At 46.8% G+C, this 18,596-nt stretch overlaps 1 protein-coding gene across 1 annotated transcript; it reads right to left on the reverse strand.

Annotated features, from left to right (window-relative positions):
• Nucleotides 1-10,337: 10,337 nt before the first annotated feature.
• LOC131261525 (MFS-type transporter SLC18B1-like) lies at nucleotides 10,338-13,697 on the reverse strand. Its single transcript, XM_058263584.1, has 7 exons — nucleotides 13,523-13,697; nucleotides 12,094-12,742; nucleotides 11,861-12,026; nucleotides 11,693-11,788; nucleotides 11,288-11,626; nucleotides 11,088-11,213; nucleotides 10,338-10,946 (listed from the first exon to the last, which is right to left on the reverse strand). Exons 1-7 carry the CDS (start codon nucleotides 13,631-13,633, stop codon nucleotides 10,862-10,864), a joined length of 1,572 nt encoding a protein of 523 aa, XP_058119567.1. The 5' UTR covers nucleotides 13,634-13,697; the 3' UTR covers nucleotides 10,338-10,861.
• Nucleotides 13,698-18,596: the final 4,899 nt, after the last annotated feature.

Here is an 18,596-nt window from a genome sequence, read left to right on the forward strand (position 1 = left end):
TTATGAGTAAACGGACTTTAAACAGACGGCACACGAAAGTGCATCTGTGTGGGTGAGTCTGTTCTGCTGAGTCGTTGGAATTTTGCTGAATTTGAATAGGATCTTCCAAGTTTAAAGTGGAACTTCCAGGCGCCTCTTGTTGTGCGTAAGCGATATAGACTTCTAGAGCAATCTTAGAACAGGTTGGTTGATTAAATTAGTCATTAGAAAAACCAGAACCCTTCATGGTTTATAAATAGAATACGGAATTTCGGTCCCTTCTAGAACTTTTGGGGTTTTATGGTTCATTTTTGTCGACGATCAAAATTCCTTTCCTACACAAAATTCGTAATATTTATTTACGCTCCAAGTTAACTTATGTCTTTATTCCAAAATTGGGTATGTAAAGTATGAAAAAAGTAAAAAGGTAAAAAAAGTATGAAAACTGACCTATTGCAACACATTAAGACTGTTTTTACTTGTTCGATACGAAGCAGCCGAATGTTCTACCGGATTTCAAACCGGATCCGGATTGTGCAACGGTGTAACGAAAGTCTGGAACCGAACCTCTCGTCAGGTAATTGATACGGCCTTTACTTTGGCCTCCGTTTGCCCCCCGCCCCCGTGAAGGGGGTGGATTTTCCGCCCCCAGCTGCAGTCTCGTGGAAAGCAAACCTTCCCTTTCGCACTTAATACCAAACCCGGCGCAATTTATCCCTCTAATAAGCGATTACCGCAAAAGGGAGCTAATGGAACAGAAAAAAAAAAATGTTTTGCTCTCCAGCCACCTGCTCGCCACACTCTAGAACTCGTTGGCGAGTTTTCCTATTTGCTGGCCAGCTTTTCAAGCATTGGTACACGTTCTCGGACTCGGGTTCGAATTTGGTCATTTCTTGTCTGTGCGCTTGCGTTTCGGTTAATTGCCAAGGAATGTTTGCTAGTCTTACCCTTTTCTCGCTCTCCACACCTGGTGCAGCTGGTGGCACGTGACTCCCTACGGTGGCCAGCTGGGCTGTGTGGGGTTCGTGGCTTGTCCGACGGCACGGTGAGGTCTCTCTGGCCGCTGGCAAAAAGCATATCTCCACACGGCCCAAGATGGAGCGCCGGTTTCGGGGTGCAACTCGTTTTGAAAGCGATTCGACTTTGAGAAGGTGAACCTGTTTGCATGTGTGTTTGTCTGTTGTCGTGTCAACGTTATTTATTTCACATTTCAACACATCATGTAACGCTCCGGAGAGCCTTCCGTGGAAAGGCGCACTTTGTCGCGTCGCGGTGAGGAAAATCGTTGGCATTTTTTGTGTGTGGTGTTTCCAGCCAAAGTGGCATGCGCCGCGGAGATAAATGAGATGCACAACAAATGGCAGGCGTCTTAAGTCGACTCGAGTCTAATCAGTTTCCCTCCCACCCTCCCCGAAGCCAGCGGGTCAGTGTGGATGACGTTAATTTGATCATGACACTGGACACTTTGCGCTGGGCGGGGTTTCTTCCAGGCCAGGTTCGGAGCCTTAAACCGAATCGCTTCGGGGTGTATTTTCACTCGTCTCGTCGTCTCGTTTTGAAAGTAATTAGCTACAAAAAGTGAGAGCATCCCCTCGGCCGGTTGTTGACTGCTGATGTTATTATGCTCGAGCTACCGGCTTGAGATGAAGCGCGAGTTCGTGCACTCGCCGTCATCGATCAAGTTACGCAGGATGATGCTGATGAAAGTTTAAACGCGTAATGATATGCCGATATGCCGGGGCTACAACACGGTTAATAATAGGGGTTTTTGTTGTTACTTAAGTTCAATATCTTATCTTGTTTCTTCACCGTCTTCTTTATATAGTAAAGTCCGTTGTTGAACCTTAAATAATACTGTTAAAAATATGATTTTTAAAACAAGAGGATCTTGTTGAATTCACCTCTCGAAAACAAGAGCTACCGTTTGCTTCACCCTTTTATTGACTTTCAAATTTTGTACTTGACGTTAAAACAAACATGTGGTGGTGCAGCCAAGCGCGTCTTAACATTGAAACCACGTCCCCTGGAACATCACCGTAATGATGTTTTTTCAATCAAACATTGTTGACATTATTACAACACTCCTTGCTCCTCGTACAGCATTGCCTCTCCTCATGCTCGTTGGCGTTTCTTTTCTTTTCTGTTGGAGGTTAGGTTGCGGTTGCTCATCAGCGCCACCATCGTTGCATCGAGCGTCGACATCACGATCAATAATGCATCCGAGAGTGTCGCAAGATCACGCGGTCGCTGCATTAAAAAAACCCCGCAATCCATTGCACCGATCGATCGATCAGCATAACTTCCCACTTCCCCCCGTTGCAGCATACTTCTCCCCACGCACGCGTTTTTCCAACCTGTCCGTGGCCTAATTGACATTATTTTTCCTTGTTGCCGTGTTTCCTCTCGTTTCACCGCAAAGTGCACCTTTTCTCTCGCCATCTCTTGCCTTGACCCATGCACACGGTGGTGGGTTTAATTGAATTTAGCCGTTTCGCGGCACGGCTTCTCATTTATATTACTCCCGAGCTTGACGGCAACGGCACTCTACCCATACCGGCACATACACAGATGGTTGTTTGGTTGCGAAATTCGAAGGACGTTTACTAACTTTTAAAGCCGCATTTAGCGTAGCTTTATCTCGCGGCTTGGATCACTCGAAAACAAGGGGGTCTTTGAAGGTGATACGATCAAGTCTGGGGTGTATGTGTGTGTGTGTGTGTGTGGAAAATACCGTACTTGGCCGGTTGTAAATAGAGCAAACACATGCCGCCGAAATGCGTTCCTTTATGGTGGCAAAGAAGTGGGTTTTGATTGCTCTGGAATTTAATGTGTACCCGAAAGTGAAATCGATTTGAGTCGCCGACAGAAAGAGTTAAGGGTGAAACAAACAAGTCAATTTTGGCAGTTGAAATAATAGCAGTGAATGATTTTTAAGTAAAGTTTCGATCAATATCGTTTAAAATGTTTCTCACTGGTCCGGAAGAGAAGCGTTTACGATCACGTTCGGTTATGATAAACGGTCGATTAAATTGGCCTTCCTCCGTTGTCATTTTCGCCGGCGTACGAAATCTGAGAGATTGTCAGCCGGAATTTCGTTTTTTCGTTGTTGTTCCGGGCGAACTTTCGCTTTCCTCCTGGACCTGGAAGCCTCCGGTGGCCACCACCCATCTTCCGCGTGGCATCCCATGTGCCGGCACGAAGGGAAACACGTGTGGAACTTTCTTTCCCTCGATCGGTGTTTTATTTCTCCCGTAAACCTGTCACATTCGCCCACCGACACAGGAGCAAATGAGTTAACTTTCGGTTTTGTTTTTCAGCCTCACTCTATTCCCTTTCGACCTTCCTTTTCCTTAGATGCCGCCTTAATCCCGGTGAAATCTCGAGGGCTCGAGGGATAAATGGAAAATAAAGCGATAATGTTAATTGAGCAAACACAACTTTGTTTTCCACCGCACGATAATGAGCCGCCGAGGAGTTGGTTTACCGAAATACAAACACACAAAAACCAAGGTGCATGCACAGTTTCACCAGGTTTGAGGTGGAAAATGGTGTGACATTCCCGTTCGCTGGAAAAAAAGCTGCTCCGATGTCCGCCTCGAGGCAGGTCAAATTACGTTGCGAGACGCGCTGTTTACTTTCCTGAGGGTGTGAAAATGGATCACGTTGCGTGCCCACATCAGCTTGCATCACAGCCGAGAACCGATCGACCACAAGTAAAACAACAGCGAAAAACGAAATGACACAAAATGCAACGAGTTCGGGTTCGGAGTGCAGTTTTGGGCGAACCGGCCGGTCGCACCTTTCGCTCGCTCGCTCGAAAGTCGCACTTTCTCGGCCTGGCCCGAGGGTGACCGGTTAAAAGAAACGCACTTCTCGCCACTTCCCGGCCCTCGGTCACTTAAAGCGGCGAGCATCGACAACGAGGAGGAAAACTTTCGCTTCCCGCTCCTTCCTCGGCGCTCAAGGGGAAACGAAATGGTTCTCTTCCTTGCAAGTGAATGGTTATACGCGCACCGAACTTGCCCGAATCGATCAATCAAGCCGGCCTCACTCGCGCAGCTTCCTGGCAAATCGAAGCGAACGCTGATGATGATGACACGCTGAAGAGGTGCGCTCGCTCGTCCTCGGGCTGCATCTCGTTGGCCTTGCATTTTCCACCGAAAGCGATCGATTATTGGCGGAAAATGTTGCTAACGACCGACGACCGCCTCCACGGCCATCACACGGGACGGATGCTGACGAACTCCGCTCCGACGGCGGTTACAATTAATTAACACTACCCTCCGACCATCAAAAGACCACGTGAACGGACTCCCATTCGGACCATGTTTGGAAAACTAATGATCATGGCGCAGAGCAAGTTCGCAGGGTGGTCGTGACAACCGCGACCGCAAATGTCGGTCCGGATGCACGGTTCGGAATCGTATTTGCCCGCTCGAATGATGATAAACAAGTGAGCTAATATTTAATTTTTGCTCCCAGCACGAGCCGAGCCATGCGCCACGCCATTCCATTGGGCAACCGGTGATGACCACGATAGGACTCCGGCGTACATCCATTACTGTCATCGTTTTTTTCGGAAGCTTGGAGCTAGAAATATGATTTTATTTGCGGACTGTGATTGCGTGTCCCCGCTTCTGGAGGCAGCGACATTCACTTTTGGAAGCCTGCCCAAGGAATGGTTCAACTTGCGTGCCCCTAAACCTTGCTTGACGGCTGACATCCTTGTCCACTTGTGACGACACGGAAGCTCTGATGCCTGGTGGGTGCCCTGCCCTGCAAACCATCTCGTGAACACGCAAAACCATGTGCCATTCGTGTGGGGATTTTGTGCCGAGGAAACCAAAAACGAAGCCTCACAAATTATTCATAAATTCGCTCCCGGGGCCACCTTTCCTTTTGGCGGAACTAAAAGTTTGTGAACGTTCTTGTGTGCGCCAACCGGTTGTGCTGGAGGGCATAGTTTAGGGTGCATAGTTTTGACTATTTATCCGACCAGTTCAAGCGGATGCTACCACAAGCGAAGGGTTTAGTTTTGGACTGTTTTTTGTCGTTGAAACGCTAGTTGAAGCGAGTTTTTCCTCACTCCACACACGGGCGCCTAATTACTGTATTCGTGTCCGATCGTTTTGACGATCAAGGTGAGGAGATTACACCAGAAAAAATATAAATTTACGATATTGACGAAACATTTGATGGATGGCACGCATGTTACCTTTTTTGCTCCCATCCGGTTATGAAAACGATCCGTAAACAAGGAAGTAGGTTGCAAGACGCAGAAGCACTGGGATGTACCTGTTACCCGGAAGGCTTACGGAAGACCTAGAAGACCTTCAGCAAGGTCGATCGGATTCGGTAGTATCGATAGATAGATAACTTTGGTGCAAGAGTGTTTCCAAATTGTTAACTTGCATCATTGAAGCGCAGAGCAAAAGCAAAAGACGTTTATTTTGTGGTTGAGTTAGAAAAATGTTTCACAACAAGTAAGAAACACGAACCATGGATGAGGAAATATAAACCGATCGAAAACTATCAAAGCAAACAATTATCATTTCATTTTCGCCTGATCATGACCTGACCTATCGAGCGAGCAGGTGAACGACGTGTGTATCTGATAATCGAGTAGTTTTTCCGAGCTGTTTCATGTCTCACCCCGATACGGGACATTGACCAGCCGGCTCAAGGACGACCGAGACTGGCGGAAACCTAACCACAATCTCCGGGTGTGGTCAAGCAAGCGAAGCTTATCACATATCCGCCGACGGCCCACGGTGAAGGTGTGACGAAATTAGGCTTCACACAATAAAATGAAGACTATTTGAAGATGATCGTCAACCGTGGATTGGGGTGGTGTAATTCTTTCGCTCGCTCGGTGTAGCGCGTTTAATTTTCTTGTCCGTTTAGCTCTTGCCCTTTCCAGCTTTAGTTGGTGCCGAAGAAACTGGAGCACTAGATTGAAGCACGCCAAGCCAACATAAATAATGCATTGCTTCTCACATTGCACTTCGAAAGTGGTGCGTGAAACGGCATCGTGACATCGTCACGTGCTTTCGCAGGCGCTAAACTCCCACGAGTCTACGGCCCTTTTCCGAGGCGTAACGCGGTGCTCGGGAAGACGATCAAGATGGTGAGCGAGCGAGAGTACTAGGTCACCCGCGCAGCAGTCATGTTGGGCAAGGGTTTGTCGTGTTTTTGAAACCTTCCTACCAGATGATGATCGTTCAAAAACAACCCCTCCCTTCCCTGAAGTGGGCTCTACACCTGGTGCACCTTGCAACATGCCGCCGCTGTTGTTTGTCTTTCCAATTTGGCTTCCATCGCTCAGATGCGTTTCAACAGGTCGGTTCGAATTTTCGGAGCAGTGATTTATGGTGCACATTGTTTTTTTTTTACGATGCGCGTGGAATGATGCATCGAAAAGTGCGCCCCACTGAGCTAGGGAGAGGTGACGAAGTAGGGGGTGTAACAGTCTGGAGATGAAAAGATGCACCCGGATGGACCTTCGGCTGGAGAAAGTTAGTGGCGGGCGTTATGTAATGATTTGTTTGGTTTGGCTTTCCTCCCACCGGACTCGATCGAATCGATTGGGGTCCATTGTGCTGGTAGTAGTTGTTTCTGACCGGACCGTGAAAGAGGGTAGGTGAGGCGGGAAAAAGGCGGTTTATTTTATTGAACGACCGTAAAGTTCAATTAGCTGGTCGTTAAAGTGCGTGAGAACGAAAACGGAACATGGATCAATAATTCGTCCGCGGGTTGTCCATCTTTTTGGAAATGGTTTTCCTAGCGGGCTCCATCCATTGCTTTCTTGTTTGCTTAAAACATCCAACTAATGGGAAACGCTTAGACTTGCCAATCCACACATTCACACGTGGTACGACGAACGGCGACATACTAAAGTTTGATTAATTGCCGAGACTAACGTGGAATAAAAGCTTCCAATATTCGTTGGCGTCGATGTCGTTACGCGTACTTGAACGGTGCCATAAACTGGACTCCTTTCGAATTTCAACCCGCGCTGACTCAGACCCGTGTGTCACGGGGTTGCTGCATACTTTTGGCGCTTGGGAGTGGATAAAATCTGTCTGTGCGTTTTAATACAAGGACATTTCGACCGTCTGTAGAAAACTCCTTTCAGATATCGCTTATTTTAGGTGTGTTTCAAATGACCTATTTAGCCATGTTTCTAGTTAGTTAGTTAAAATCCAATGCACACAAATATTAAATATTACATTGTTTTATTCTTACCTTTTTAAATAATATCAGCAGTGTAAACTTCTATTTGATTCTCGTTTTGGTTCACTGCTATCACTTTTGAAAACAGTTTTTAAAGTTGTTATTTGTCACTTGCTGTCCCCCTTTGGGTGAAAGCTACATTGGATACAGTTGCAGGCTTAGGAGAAAAACATAAAGATATTTAAAATTATTGAGTCGAAATGATTCGTATCCTTCTGTTGGAGTGAGAAACATTCTTTGGATGAATATTTTAAAATTAACATATGGTGCGCAATTATTGTTGGAAAGGAATTTTTTGATTTAATTCGAATATTTTGATGTTTTTACTCTTGTTTTCTCTCAGCATTTATCGATTCTAATGCTTTGACAACACTTTATTTACAGTTTCAAAAACATGATCGAAAACTTTTCCAAGCACGAATTATCATCATTATGCGAATTGATTCGAATGCGAATGGCGAAAAGCTGGAATCCAACTGGTGGTACGATTGTGTTGGTGAACAAATTTGCCTGGAGATGAACGCCACGAAAGGTCCGAGAAGAAATTGAACAACCGGTGAAAGAGGGAATGTGAACGAATCTAACGAACACCACACGATTTCGGTGCGAAATTAAGGAAGGCAGTTGGGCAAACATTTAGAGATTGCAAACAAATTAAAACGGGACATTCGTCAGGTTTTTTTGGAGGGTGATGTCCAAGCGGAACAAACGGTTGGAATTTAACACCTGAGAGAATGTAGCAAATTAGCAAGCTTTGGGCGTGATCAGAAATCAAGGAACTCGTCGTGATAAGCGTATGTGCTACGATTTTTGGCAGTAATTTCACAGCTTTTCTTATGTGCGCTTTCACCACAATGTCCTTTCCAAGTTTTATCACTTCACCGATCACGGCATGTGCCGGTAAAATGCTCCACTTTTTCACACGTATTCACTAATGGAACTCGACACCGATAGCTTTCCTGCGGCCTGCCCACCGCGCAGGGTGACACTTTGATTTGGAACTGGAATCGAAGGTACAAATATTTGAACGTCTTGCACAGTTTGCAGCCTCCGCCTTTTCGGACCCACTACCTACGACACTTGACACTCACATTTTCATAACGCATCCCGACACATGCGCACAAGTACTGGCTGGCTGGCTGGCTGGCTGGTAACCTTTTCGCGGGTTCAGCGCAGCCAAGAAAAGAGGTTCGTCGTCTGGCGTGTGGGGCCAAGCTCGACCAAACAGGCTCCGATCGAAAACCGGTTGTCGGTGGGGATCTTACACTGTTCCGGGCGTTTGATTCGCACCGCACTCCATGCGCTGCGAGCTCTCAGACTCAACTGACGGTCTGCAGTCGCGATTCGTGACGGTGAACCGAAGCCCTCGCGAGGCGCTTGTGCTTTTTTTTTTTGTTTGAGATGCGCCACGGTGCGCGAACCATTCGCGAATCAAACACAGACCAACGTATGGCAGACAGAGCCGGACGGTTGTTTGTGTGAACGCGGAAAAGTAACGAGACACCGGCAGTGGAGCGCACGGTCGGCGGCAGCAAAGAGGCCCGGCTGAGTCGGTCGGTGGGGTGCGGTGTACGATTTGACCGGTTCGTCGCCACTTGCGCTTTCAAGTCTCTTGATCGTTTTTACTCCTGTACCGGTAGATCTTACAACTGAAGAGAAATGTGGACTCCGTGAATTAATTTCGTGGCCGCAAGAATTGCAATGTTCTCCCTATTTTGGAAAATCTTATAGTTATTGTAAACTACTGATTTGAACGTCTATCTCAATTCTTTCTCTATCTCAATCTTTATCGGTGAAAAATAGTTAATAATAGAAGATTATTTGACTCATCAAAAATTTTTCACAAAATTTTATCTATTTTGTACAAATTTGTTTGAGATACGAGGCTTTAGTCTTATAACTTTATAACAAATCTAATGAAGATTATGCTCATGTTAAGAAATTCTAAAATAAACAGTTTCTTGGTGTGACTCATATCGAACTCGATCCTTACGGCTGCATATACATTTTCAGGTTTCATATTTTTTCGGAAAATGCGTCCGTTAAAATTGGTTGGATGAAACAGTATTTGGACCCACCTTGTAACACTTAAATGGCGTGAGCTTAAAAGTTGTATGCGCGAGTGTGTAAGCTTTTGCTTGTAAAAAAGCTTCGAAGCTCTGCATTCGAAAATGGTGAGAGGGGTACACTCATTCCAGACTTTTACCGTCGATCACATGCAATTTGAAAATTTTTCGATCGTAGGTTGACCAGCGTCATGGTAAATAAGACATCTTCCATCAAAATACCTTAGTTTGATTTTACCTATGCAAGATGGTGGTTTAAATTTCAACGTGTATAAATAGTGCGTTTCGAACCTGAACACACTTCCCAATATTTTCGATTGAGTGAGAATCACTCCATGGAGTAAATTGCGTAGTAAAATGTGAACATACAAGTTCGAGAATGAATGAATATTTGAACAAGACGTATGAAGAAGCGATACGTTTATTGAATTAAATGATGTGGCAAGAAACACAAAGCAAAACCCCCGTGGGGCCGGTTGAGGGAACATTTTATTTCGCATCAAAGGTTATAGTAGCTGCCAGATGTTACTGGAGAACCCTCGGTCCACTATCGCTGCCCAAGGTGGCCCCCACGACTCTTGTTCAAGAAACTCCCGACACGACTGCAGCAGTACTTATTTGATTATAAATACAATATTTTATTTTCACTTTCCACTTGCGTGTTTGCTCACATGCCTTATCTAACATACTCTCATTTCGCTGCACAAAACTTATCAACATCACACATAATGCTGGTTCGCTCCCACTCGCTCCGCACCAACCCTGACTGCTGCCGACGAGCCGAATGATGGCAAGTGGACAGCTTTTTGGGACAGTCTTTCTTGTTTCGCGGCGCTGTGAAGAAATGTCCTAAATGGGAACAGGCACACCCGCGGAAGACACTGGGCAAATGCGAAGCAAACAAATAGAAGATAGGATGAAGAAAATGAGAGTGAATGCGCAGAAAGGATACAGTGAAGGGCTTTCAAATAAAAATTCTATATGAAGCGTAGCGTGCCGTCATTATGCTCCAGTAAGGTTCGCTAAGATACATAGGATTTAAAGATACCCAAAGCTATCTCTAAGGGGTGAGACGTAAAATAGTCTTGGTTGAAAAGAAGACTGTTAGCCAGCCAACAGCCATTTTTTGGTTGGTAGTGTTGATTGCACGGGCAGTTATACTAGATTGTATTCCTCGTGGGCTCAGTTTGGGGGCTTGGATTTTGTTTTTAAAATGAGAGATTATGTGTGTGTCCTTGTCGACTTTCTTATAACGATCTCGTTGATCGGCCTTCCAACATTATAGGACTCTTAAAGGATCACCTTATGGATCCAGAGAGTAGTCGGTTTATGGTGTCTTGGTGTGTATATGCTTGCGTTAAGTTTCGGGAATCCCATCGGGTCGAAAGACATCGCCCCCGCTTTCGAGTAGATTCTGTGTGCTTCGATACTTAGGAAGTAGTTACAACTAGTTAAGCTGGTTGTCTTTTGGCAGGTCTAGGGTGCGCTGAGTGAGCGGGACAAGAGGAAAAATACCGAACCGCAGGCCGCCATGCGGGGCCGGGCATGAGACGCGCGTGTCCTCCCGTGGCCACGCAGTGTTTCTAAGCCATCGTGTCATGGTAGCCGGGTCTGGCATCGAAGCTTCCATAGTGCGTTCCGTACTGCGTGCCACTGTTGCTCTCCAATCTGCGAGAAAGAACAACAAACATTCAGAAAATCGAATCAAACCGGGTGTCACTAACGACTTGTCACCCCTCGATGGTCAATCAAAGTTGGTGACCTCTTTCACCCCGAAACGGGACGGAGCACTAACAAGCCACTACTTACTCGGTGACGGAACGTGCCCAGTGTCCTTGCTTGCTTTGATAGCTGTTGCTGATTAGCAGGTTGTTTACCGACGGGCGCCAAGAACCGATGAGTGAACTCTGACTGCCAGAGAATCCCGACTTGTTGCTGTGGGCACGAGAGTGAGAATGAGTGTCTATAAGTAGTCCTTCAGAAGGAAGCTGCCACCGTGTCAGTCTTACCCTCTGTAGGTTATGTCAAGACTACTGCTACGACTAGCGGTACTTTCGTTGTGTGAATCCCCATCGTGCGTGCTGGCATTGTCGGGCTTGATGAGGGACTCGGTGGAGGAGACTTCCTTGTACGGAGCGGGCGTGCGCTCGAAGAAGAGGAACAGAATGGTGATGATGCCGACGAGCAGCTGCAATCCGATGATGAACACTGTGGACGCACGGAAGCCGATCGCATCGAACAACAGCCCGCTGGCGGACGGTCCGACGAAGGCACCGAAGGCGAAGGTTGAGGTCCACAGTCCGGAGATGAGCCCATACGTTTCGATGTTGTCAGGGAGGCCTTTTTTACTGAAAAATAATGGTTTGGTGTTATTGAAGCAAACCATTCCAAGGCTTTTGTTTATTGCTACCTACATCGATATGTCGAGGGCATCGGTGAAGCTGGAAACAAGAACTGCCGCAATGCCCAGTCCGTGTAGCACCAGTCCAGTAATGACGTAGGTGAGATTTCTACAGAAGTAATGCGTATTAGATTGACGATCGTTCGATCGATAAGATTATTCCAGGAGCTGTTCTACTTACGTTTCCAGTGGGAGGAATGACGCAGGACCAACCAAGCAGAACCCACCGACGATCAGGAAGCAGCCGACGGTGGAAACGATCTTTGGGTTGAGGAACTTATCGACGCTCCAACCCCACACAGGAGCCGTGAGTGCGTACACTCCCCCGTTGATAACAAACACGACACCTGAAGGAAGAAAGTCACGATTATGATAAACTATCAGACCTCCGCTCCAGTTAAGTCTGAGGCTTACCAAGAAGAATTGGACTGAGATCGAACTGTCGCAAGTGTGGTTCCATCGTGGCGCTTAGGAATCCAATAGACGCGCTGGTGGCGCAAATGGCCAAGGCGCACACGACCACTCCCGGGATCTTGAGCACGGAAAGCAGTGAGGCGGACTTCTCCCGGTTCGGTGGCTGGTCGTCCGGGTGCTTCGGTAGGATGCAGAGTGTCAGGATGGCCGTCACGAACAGGGCCGATCCGAGCACGACGAACGGCAGATAGTAACCACCGACGCTGTACAGCGCCCCACCGACCATCGGTCCGACGATCAGTCCCAGCCCAAAGCAGGTCTCGAGAGAGGCGAAGGTGGTGGCGACGTTGTTCGGGAACTCCTTGGCGATAATGGCGAACGAGGCCGTCAGGAAGGCCGCATTCCCAAGCGCCTCCACGATGCGTATCACGAACGCGAGCGTAATGAAGGGCACGTGGCCAGGCACGCGGTCCAGCAGACCGAACAGGATGGCCGAGGTGCCCGTGGTGAAGATGCCACTGTTGAATAATACTTTCGGCCCGATCCGGTTGATGTACTGACCGTAGACGGGCGAGATGATGAACACCACCAGCTCGAAGATGCCGAACACGAGCCCGTACTCGGTGGCCGTGGCGCCTTTCGATTCTGCCTGTGACGGAAGAAGCAAACGAATGTTCTCTCAATACCTGTCGGTTGGATAACAACAACGTCGTTAGACTGTGACACCCGGTGCCACAGGCGTGTAATTTGACTCCACCAATCGATACTTTTTCCTCTGTTACCGCAGGAAGCTCAAAACGGGTCGGTGGATGACTTTTTCCTTAACGCCATAAACATCATTACTCGCTATTTAACATGCAAAATACCATTGCGCTCGGTTCTGGTTCGGTTACGGAAACCTTTCCCGTTCTCGGGAATGATTCATTTTCGACAAAGTTTATCAATTTTATGAAACCATACATCAGTGACGTTGATTTGCGATAATCCACTCCGGAATATGTAACGGAACCGTTGCGAACGAAGCGGTTGTTCGTCATGTTTGCTGATAGCAACCGCAATTTCAGGCGCAAACCTTGAAACACACTTTTTTATTTTTGTAAATCGAGATCGTGAATTGTCCAAAGTTGTGTTTTTTGTTGTGACGGGTTAGGCTTTTCATTTGTCTTGTATTTTTTCTGTAAACCTTTTAATCTTGCAAGCGATTAAAACGATCTTAATGCTCGGAAGAATTTGTTTCAATTGAGAGCGAGAGAGTAAACGTTAGTCGTTCAATGAGATTGGATGTTGTCTTCTTTCTACATGATTATGCACGTGATTGCGTGGAACGTTGTGGGGACACGGAAGTCCATAGGCAAAACAGTAATCGATCATAATCTAATCGATCGCAGAGAAAACATCCTGATTGTCATAATCATCCATCGCTACGTACCTCGTTCGGGAAGAACGGCGCCTGTAAACTGACGCAGATGGCATTGCAGAAGTCGGCCAGTCCCATGATCATCAGTGTCAGCCACTGGCGTCTCGTGAAATCTAGAGCCATTGTTGTGCCGTTGTTATTATTTTGCTACGGATATCAGCAGCTGCTATTTGTCTTGCTACAGATCGAGGTCGCAGACTGAGTCAATCCGTTCCGTCAAATTAATTAATTGTAATATTTACAGTGCGAGAACACAGGACTAAGAGGTGAGATGCGCACTGAATAGAAAGGAATGAGAGTGTATCGACACCTTATTTCACAGTTATATTTTTAGTATATCACTCGCACCGAGCCTTTTGAGAGAGTCCTTTTGTTTTCTTTGGCACTTTGGCTGTACACTAAGGCTGAAAGGAACCACTTCAGCACTACACTTTACGCCTGTCCTTTATAGGGTCACACACGTACGGTAATGACTGAACTCGAAATGGGAGCGCAGAGGTGAGATATACACACTGCCACAGGTTGAACTCTATCACCGCTAGGTCAGCGCTGACACGGCACCGCACACTCGATGGGGCATCTTTTCGTCGGTGCTGAGCGTTGGCACACCTTTTCGGCTGGGATGTGTGCACCTCGCTCGCTCGCACGCTGCTCGAGAACAAGTTGAGATAGCGAGCCGACTTTTCTGTTTTGCGATGAACTCGTGGCCAATCAATCACGGACGCGGTCGATACGGCCGGCTCGATGCGGACAAAGAATTCCCTCACGGGCCGCGAGCGGTATTGAACCGTATCACGGAGAGTTCCCTTGTGTGTACGGTGTCTGGTGCGTGGTGGCCAGTCCTGGCCGATATGGAAGCAATCGCACCCTGGTCGTCGTTCCGTCAGCCGCAGTACTGATACGTACTGACAAGCGCAATGGCAGCACCGTCTGGCCAGGAGTGAACTATGATAGGCTACTTGGATGGTGGTGTTGCTGCTGCTGGCGCGAGGATCATCTTGTGTCGCCACACTTGCTTGCCGTCAAGCTGGGATGCTTTCGCCCTAAAATACTTTGCAATGGCGACACTATGGACAGTCGTCTCGGAAGAATTATCGGCTTCCTTCCTGCCCGGAGAGTTACTAGGATACACACAGCTCACACAGGATGGAGGCACGGAAATACGGACACGACGACTGACGGACTTGCGAACTGGAAGCTGGAGCCCACGGAGCACCGACTGACACTGAGCTGTGCTGCGGCGATGTTCGATCGTTGTCTACGAGGGACTGATCGATCGAACGCTCGGTTTGCTGGGAAGATGCGCTCCGTCTTGGCCGGGCGTGAAAGATCATCTTTCGTGTGTGCGCGCCAGCTCCCATTCGGATCGGATTGCACGGAACGGATGGTATATGGATGTGTGCGTATTTTTCTCCCGATTGGCCACTATCAACTAAACTGGTGCTATACCCGCAGGTCACCATCGTGGTTCGGAGCCCGATTTTTGCCCACGATCGGGTCCCTTCGGCAGGTTCTGTTATCTCCTCCGAAGCGTCTCTTGTGCCTTTCGTAGGTACATTGTAGAATAATTCCGCAATGCTACAGCTTCCGTACCCTCGACGACGTGCAGAGAAGGTAGAGGATGGGTGTAAGTGGGAACGTGCTCAGCAGCACATCCTTACCCTGACCATGAGCTGGCAGACGTGAAGGGACGTTTCGTCCGCCGCTGCGGGTAAACATAATCCGAGGGAATGCATATTAGCTAAAAATAAAAAAGACTAATGTTAGATGATAAGCGTTGATAAGTAGTGGTGCGCCACGCGACTTCGTTGGTGTGACTGTCTGTCCGTCTGTATGTAGAATCACATAGTGAGTCACATCATAATGTTGATTATTGCGGAAGCATAGCGTTTCCAACGATCAATCGTAGTGCGTCGCATCAATTGAGGCTTTATATTGATGTGCTATTTATGTTTCATTTGATGCACTAATCGAATTTAATGTTTATCGAAATTTGTCTTTAGTATCTATTTATTTGCAAGTTCTCATCTTCTTTAGACTTTTTCAAAATTGGTTAGATTTATCAATTTAAACAAATTTAATCTTATCGGTCAAACAATAAGTTACGTTAATAATGAAGACAAACGTTTTTTGAATTCCTTTAAATCAGTTTGATCTAAACTAAGGGTATGCAGCGGGTACTTCACAGTGATCCTACCATCATAGAACAGTTTCAACTTTTCCAAATTCCATCCGGCTGTCAGCTACCGATCCATTCAGATCGCAAGTAGCAACAACGAGACGGTTCACCGATCGCACAAAAGGTGCTCGGAAGATGATGCAACAACTCTAAAATGCTTGTCATACTTTACGATTGTGGCAAGAAATAAAAACCAAATCAAAAACGAAAGTGACTCCCAAAACCAAAATAAAACCAAATACCCTGTAGAATAGTTCGATTGTGGTGTTTTGTTCTGATCGTTTGCAGAACAACAGTTTCTTGTCATTGGTGGCCATCAAGGGAGGCTAGTGGTTTTTTTTGGAAAACTTACGCAAGGTTAAAGGTGTCCACCGCGTCTTGCGGACATTCTAACGCCCAGCGCCAACTGATATCAGCGCGCTGGAAGTCGTGTAGGAAGGAAAAAAAAGGAAAGTAGAAATTTTTGTATACTTTAGATTTGGTTGTTTTAGTAAAGTCTGCTGATACGAACTGATTGTCTCGAGCCGGACAGAGCGTGAAGTCTTGTGCGAGTAACGTGATGCTGATAGACAGGAAATAAACTTATGCGAGATTTGCGATAATTTCGGAATGTTTGATTGCGGCATGATTTAGTGTTGTGCCGCTGGTGGCAACATTGTTTAATTCGAAATCGATTGGGATAGTTTCGCTATTCAAAGGGGCTTCGAATAAGTCCTAGCAACAAATCATTCACAATTTTGTTAGAGTTTTGTGTATGATTCTGTGCAATCAAAAGAATTTTTTGTGTGCTTGTACCATGGATGTCCAATACGCACGCGGTGACCACCGAGGAATGGAAGGCTCAATCAGTGCGCCAAACATAAAAAACACCAGCACGCCGAGTGCTTCGTGCGCGCCTGATCGATCGGCTTATCTCCTCCTCCGGCGAACTCGAGAGGGTCGATTTCGATTTGTCAGTAGCATAAAACCATGATTAGCCGGTCGCCCGGTCACCCTGTTCGCCTGTTAATAAATTACTCGTGAAGCGATTGGGCAATTATAATTATCGCGTTTGTTTGTGCATGTGGCTCCGGAAGGCCATCGGAATCCGGCCCGCGGACGGTCGTCGGTCACTGAGCGCCAAATTGTGCAAAATTAGTGCACTTGGTAGAGTAGCGTATGCCACTGGTCTATGGCCACCCGTGAAATAACACCGAGCTCGGCGCTGGGGACGGATGAGTCGCGCTGAACGATCTGACAAAGTTCACGGCAGTCCGAGCGTTGTTATTGTATGCCGGCCTGGAACCTGCCTGTTCGTTTCCAAATTATTAGCCTTATCGCGAGCGTAAGGTTGTGTGGGAATGCATGCGTTAACTGCATGCTTTCATGCTGAAACGCGGAAATCGTGTTATGTTTCTAATTTCCTTAATATAAAATTAACCCCCTCGTGGCTGTTGGTTATCATGTTTGTTTATATTTTGGGAGCAAACAAAGCTAATGATTTTGACCTCCAAAAGCATAATTGCAAGTCATTTACTTAGAAAGAATGATTATGTGAAGTGAATCTCATACTTGATTTAATTTATTCGAAATAAGAAGCTATGTTTGGACAGGCGGTGGTTATAATTTGCTAACCGTGATTTTGCCTTTATAATGCTTATATGGATGGTTTTTTTAAATTTGTGTTACTATGCAATCAGGGTAATAGAAAGACTCGATACTTCGAACCATGGGTTGCTTATGTTGTTCTCATTTGTGATATTGGAGAAATATTTGTCTTAAATGGGCTTATCTATGAATTCTCTTTGTGTATACTGTATTCAATTCGAGAATGTAGATATTCTGGGTATGTTGTTCTAGTTTCTATACATTCCATAACACTTAGCCTTTATGGTCGTTTATACTTTAACATGGGAAGTTGGAATGTGATGAAATATATATTAAAATATTGTTCATTTGCTTGCCAACAGATCGTTCCGAGTGTGATAAGCCTCCGAAGGGGCAAAGTAAACGTTCTGCCCTTGTCGTCCAGAACAATCGACCATTGGATCAGGACTGAATCTTCCGTCTTCGATTGTACACGGCATGGTCTAGAAACTAGACTCTGCGCATTGGGATGCATCTGTTACCCGCATCGTCCTCTTACCGGTGCGATCCGGTTTGCGGTTGACGGTTCCGATTAGCGACGAGTAACGCTGAGCGGGCTCCGATAGAAGGCGAACAGTAAACAACGCACCCTTCGCTAAGAGAGGTTTCTAAAAATAGTTCGTTCATCGACGCCACCGCCGTCGCCATCCGGTAATGGTTCCTGGCATGGCGATCGGCCGAGCGTGGCAGAGCGCGTGGACGTGTCAATGGAAATCCAGTGGTTCCGGCATCACCACGTTGAGGGCACCGGGCAGGTACGTTGGAGGGGGGGGAGAGATAGGAGTGGCTCAAAAATAGAACAGCCTGACGCCGCGATGACGGTTCGGGACACGGAATCGGTTTGGTTTCGATTTCCGATCGCTTAATGACGACAAAAGGCGCCAGGCCGCCATTGCTTCGCGCGCATCGATAGGTGCCCTCGCTTGATAAGCGATAGCCGGAGGGTGGACGCGTGGACGGAAACCATAAATTTTACAAGAAAATTGGTCCTCCCAGTAGTAGCCACAAGAAGTGGGGCAAATCGCTCGCGATCCGATTCGATCGACGACGTAGTGTGTACGCAATCGGAGTCGCAACACTCTCCCTTTTGTAGGGCGATCGATAGAGGCTTTGGTGGGATGTGTGACGATGTGTGAAAAGAACGATTAAGAAGTACCATGTTACAGTAATTTCGAATCACTTGCAGCTATCGCCAATTTGTTTCCGTTCAAAACCCCTCATCCGCATTATTCGTGAGATTACTTTTACATGGAAAATTGGTTTTCCTTGCTTTATTTGTGA

The sequence above is a fragment of the Anopheles coustani genome, chromosome 3 (assembly GCF_943734705.1).
Source record: "Anopheles coustani chromosome 3, idAnoCousDA_361_x.2, whole genome shotgun sequence".
Lineage (NCBI taxonomy): Eukaryota > Metazoa > Arthropoda > Insecta > Diptera > Culicidae > Anopheles > Anopheles coustani.

Excerpts from the sequence above, each read along its gene's own strand:
- LOC131261525 (XM_058263584.1), bottom strand. The coding sequence starts at position 13,633 with ATGGCTCTAGATTTCACGAGACGCCAGTGGCTGACACTGATGATCATG. Across the intron at positions 12,743-13,522 it reads CGCCGTTCTTCCCGAACGAG|GCAGAATCGAAAGGCGCCAC; the intron begins GTACGTAGCGAT and ends CTTCCGTCACAG. Across the intron at positions 10,947-11,087 it reads TGGGCACGTTCCGTCACCGA|ATTGGAGAGCAACAGTGGCA; the intron begins GTAAGTAGTGGC and ends TCTTTCTCGCAG.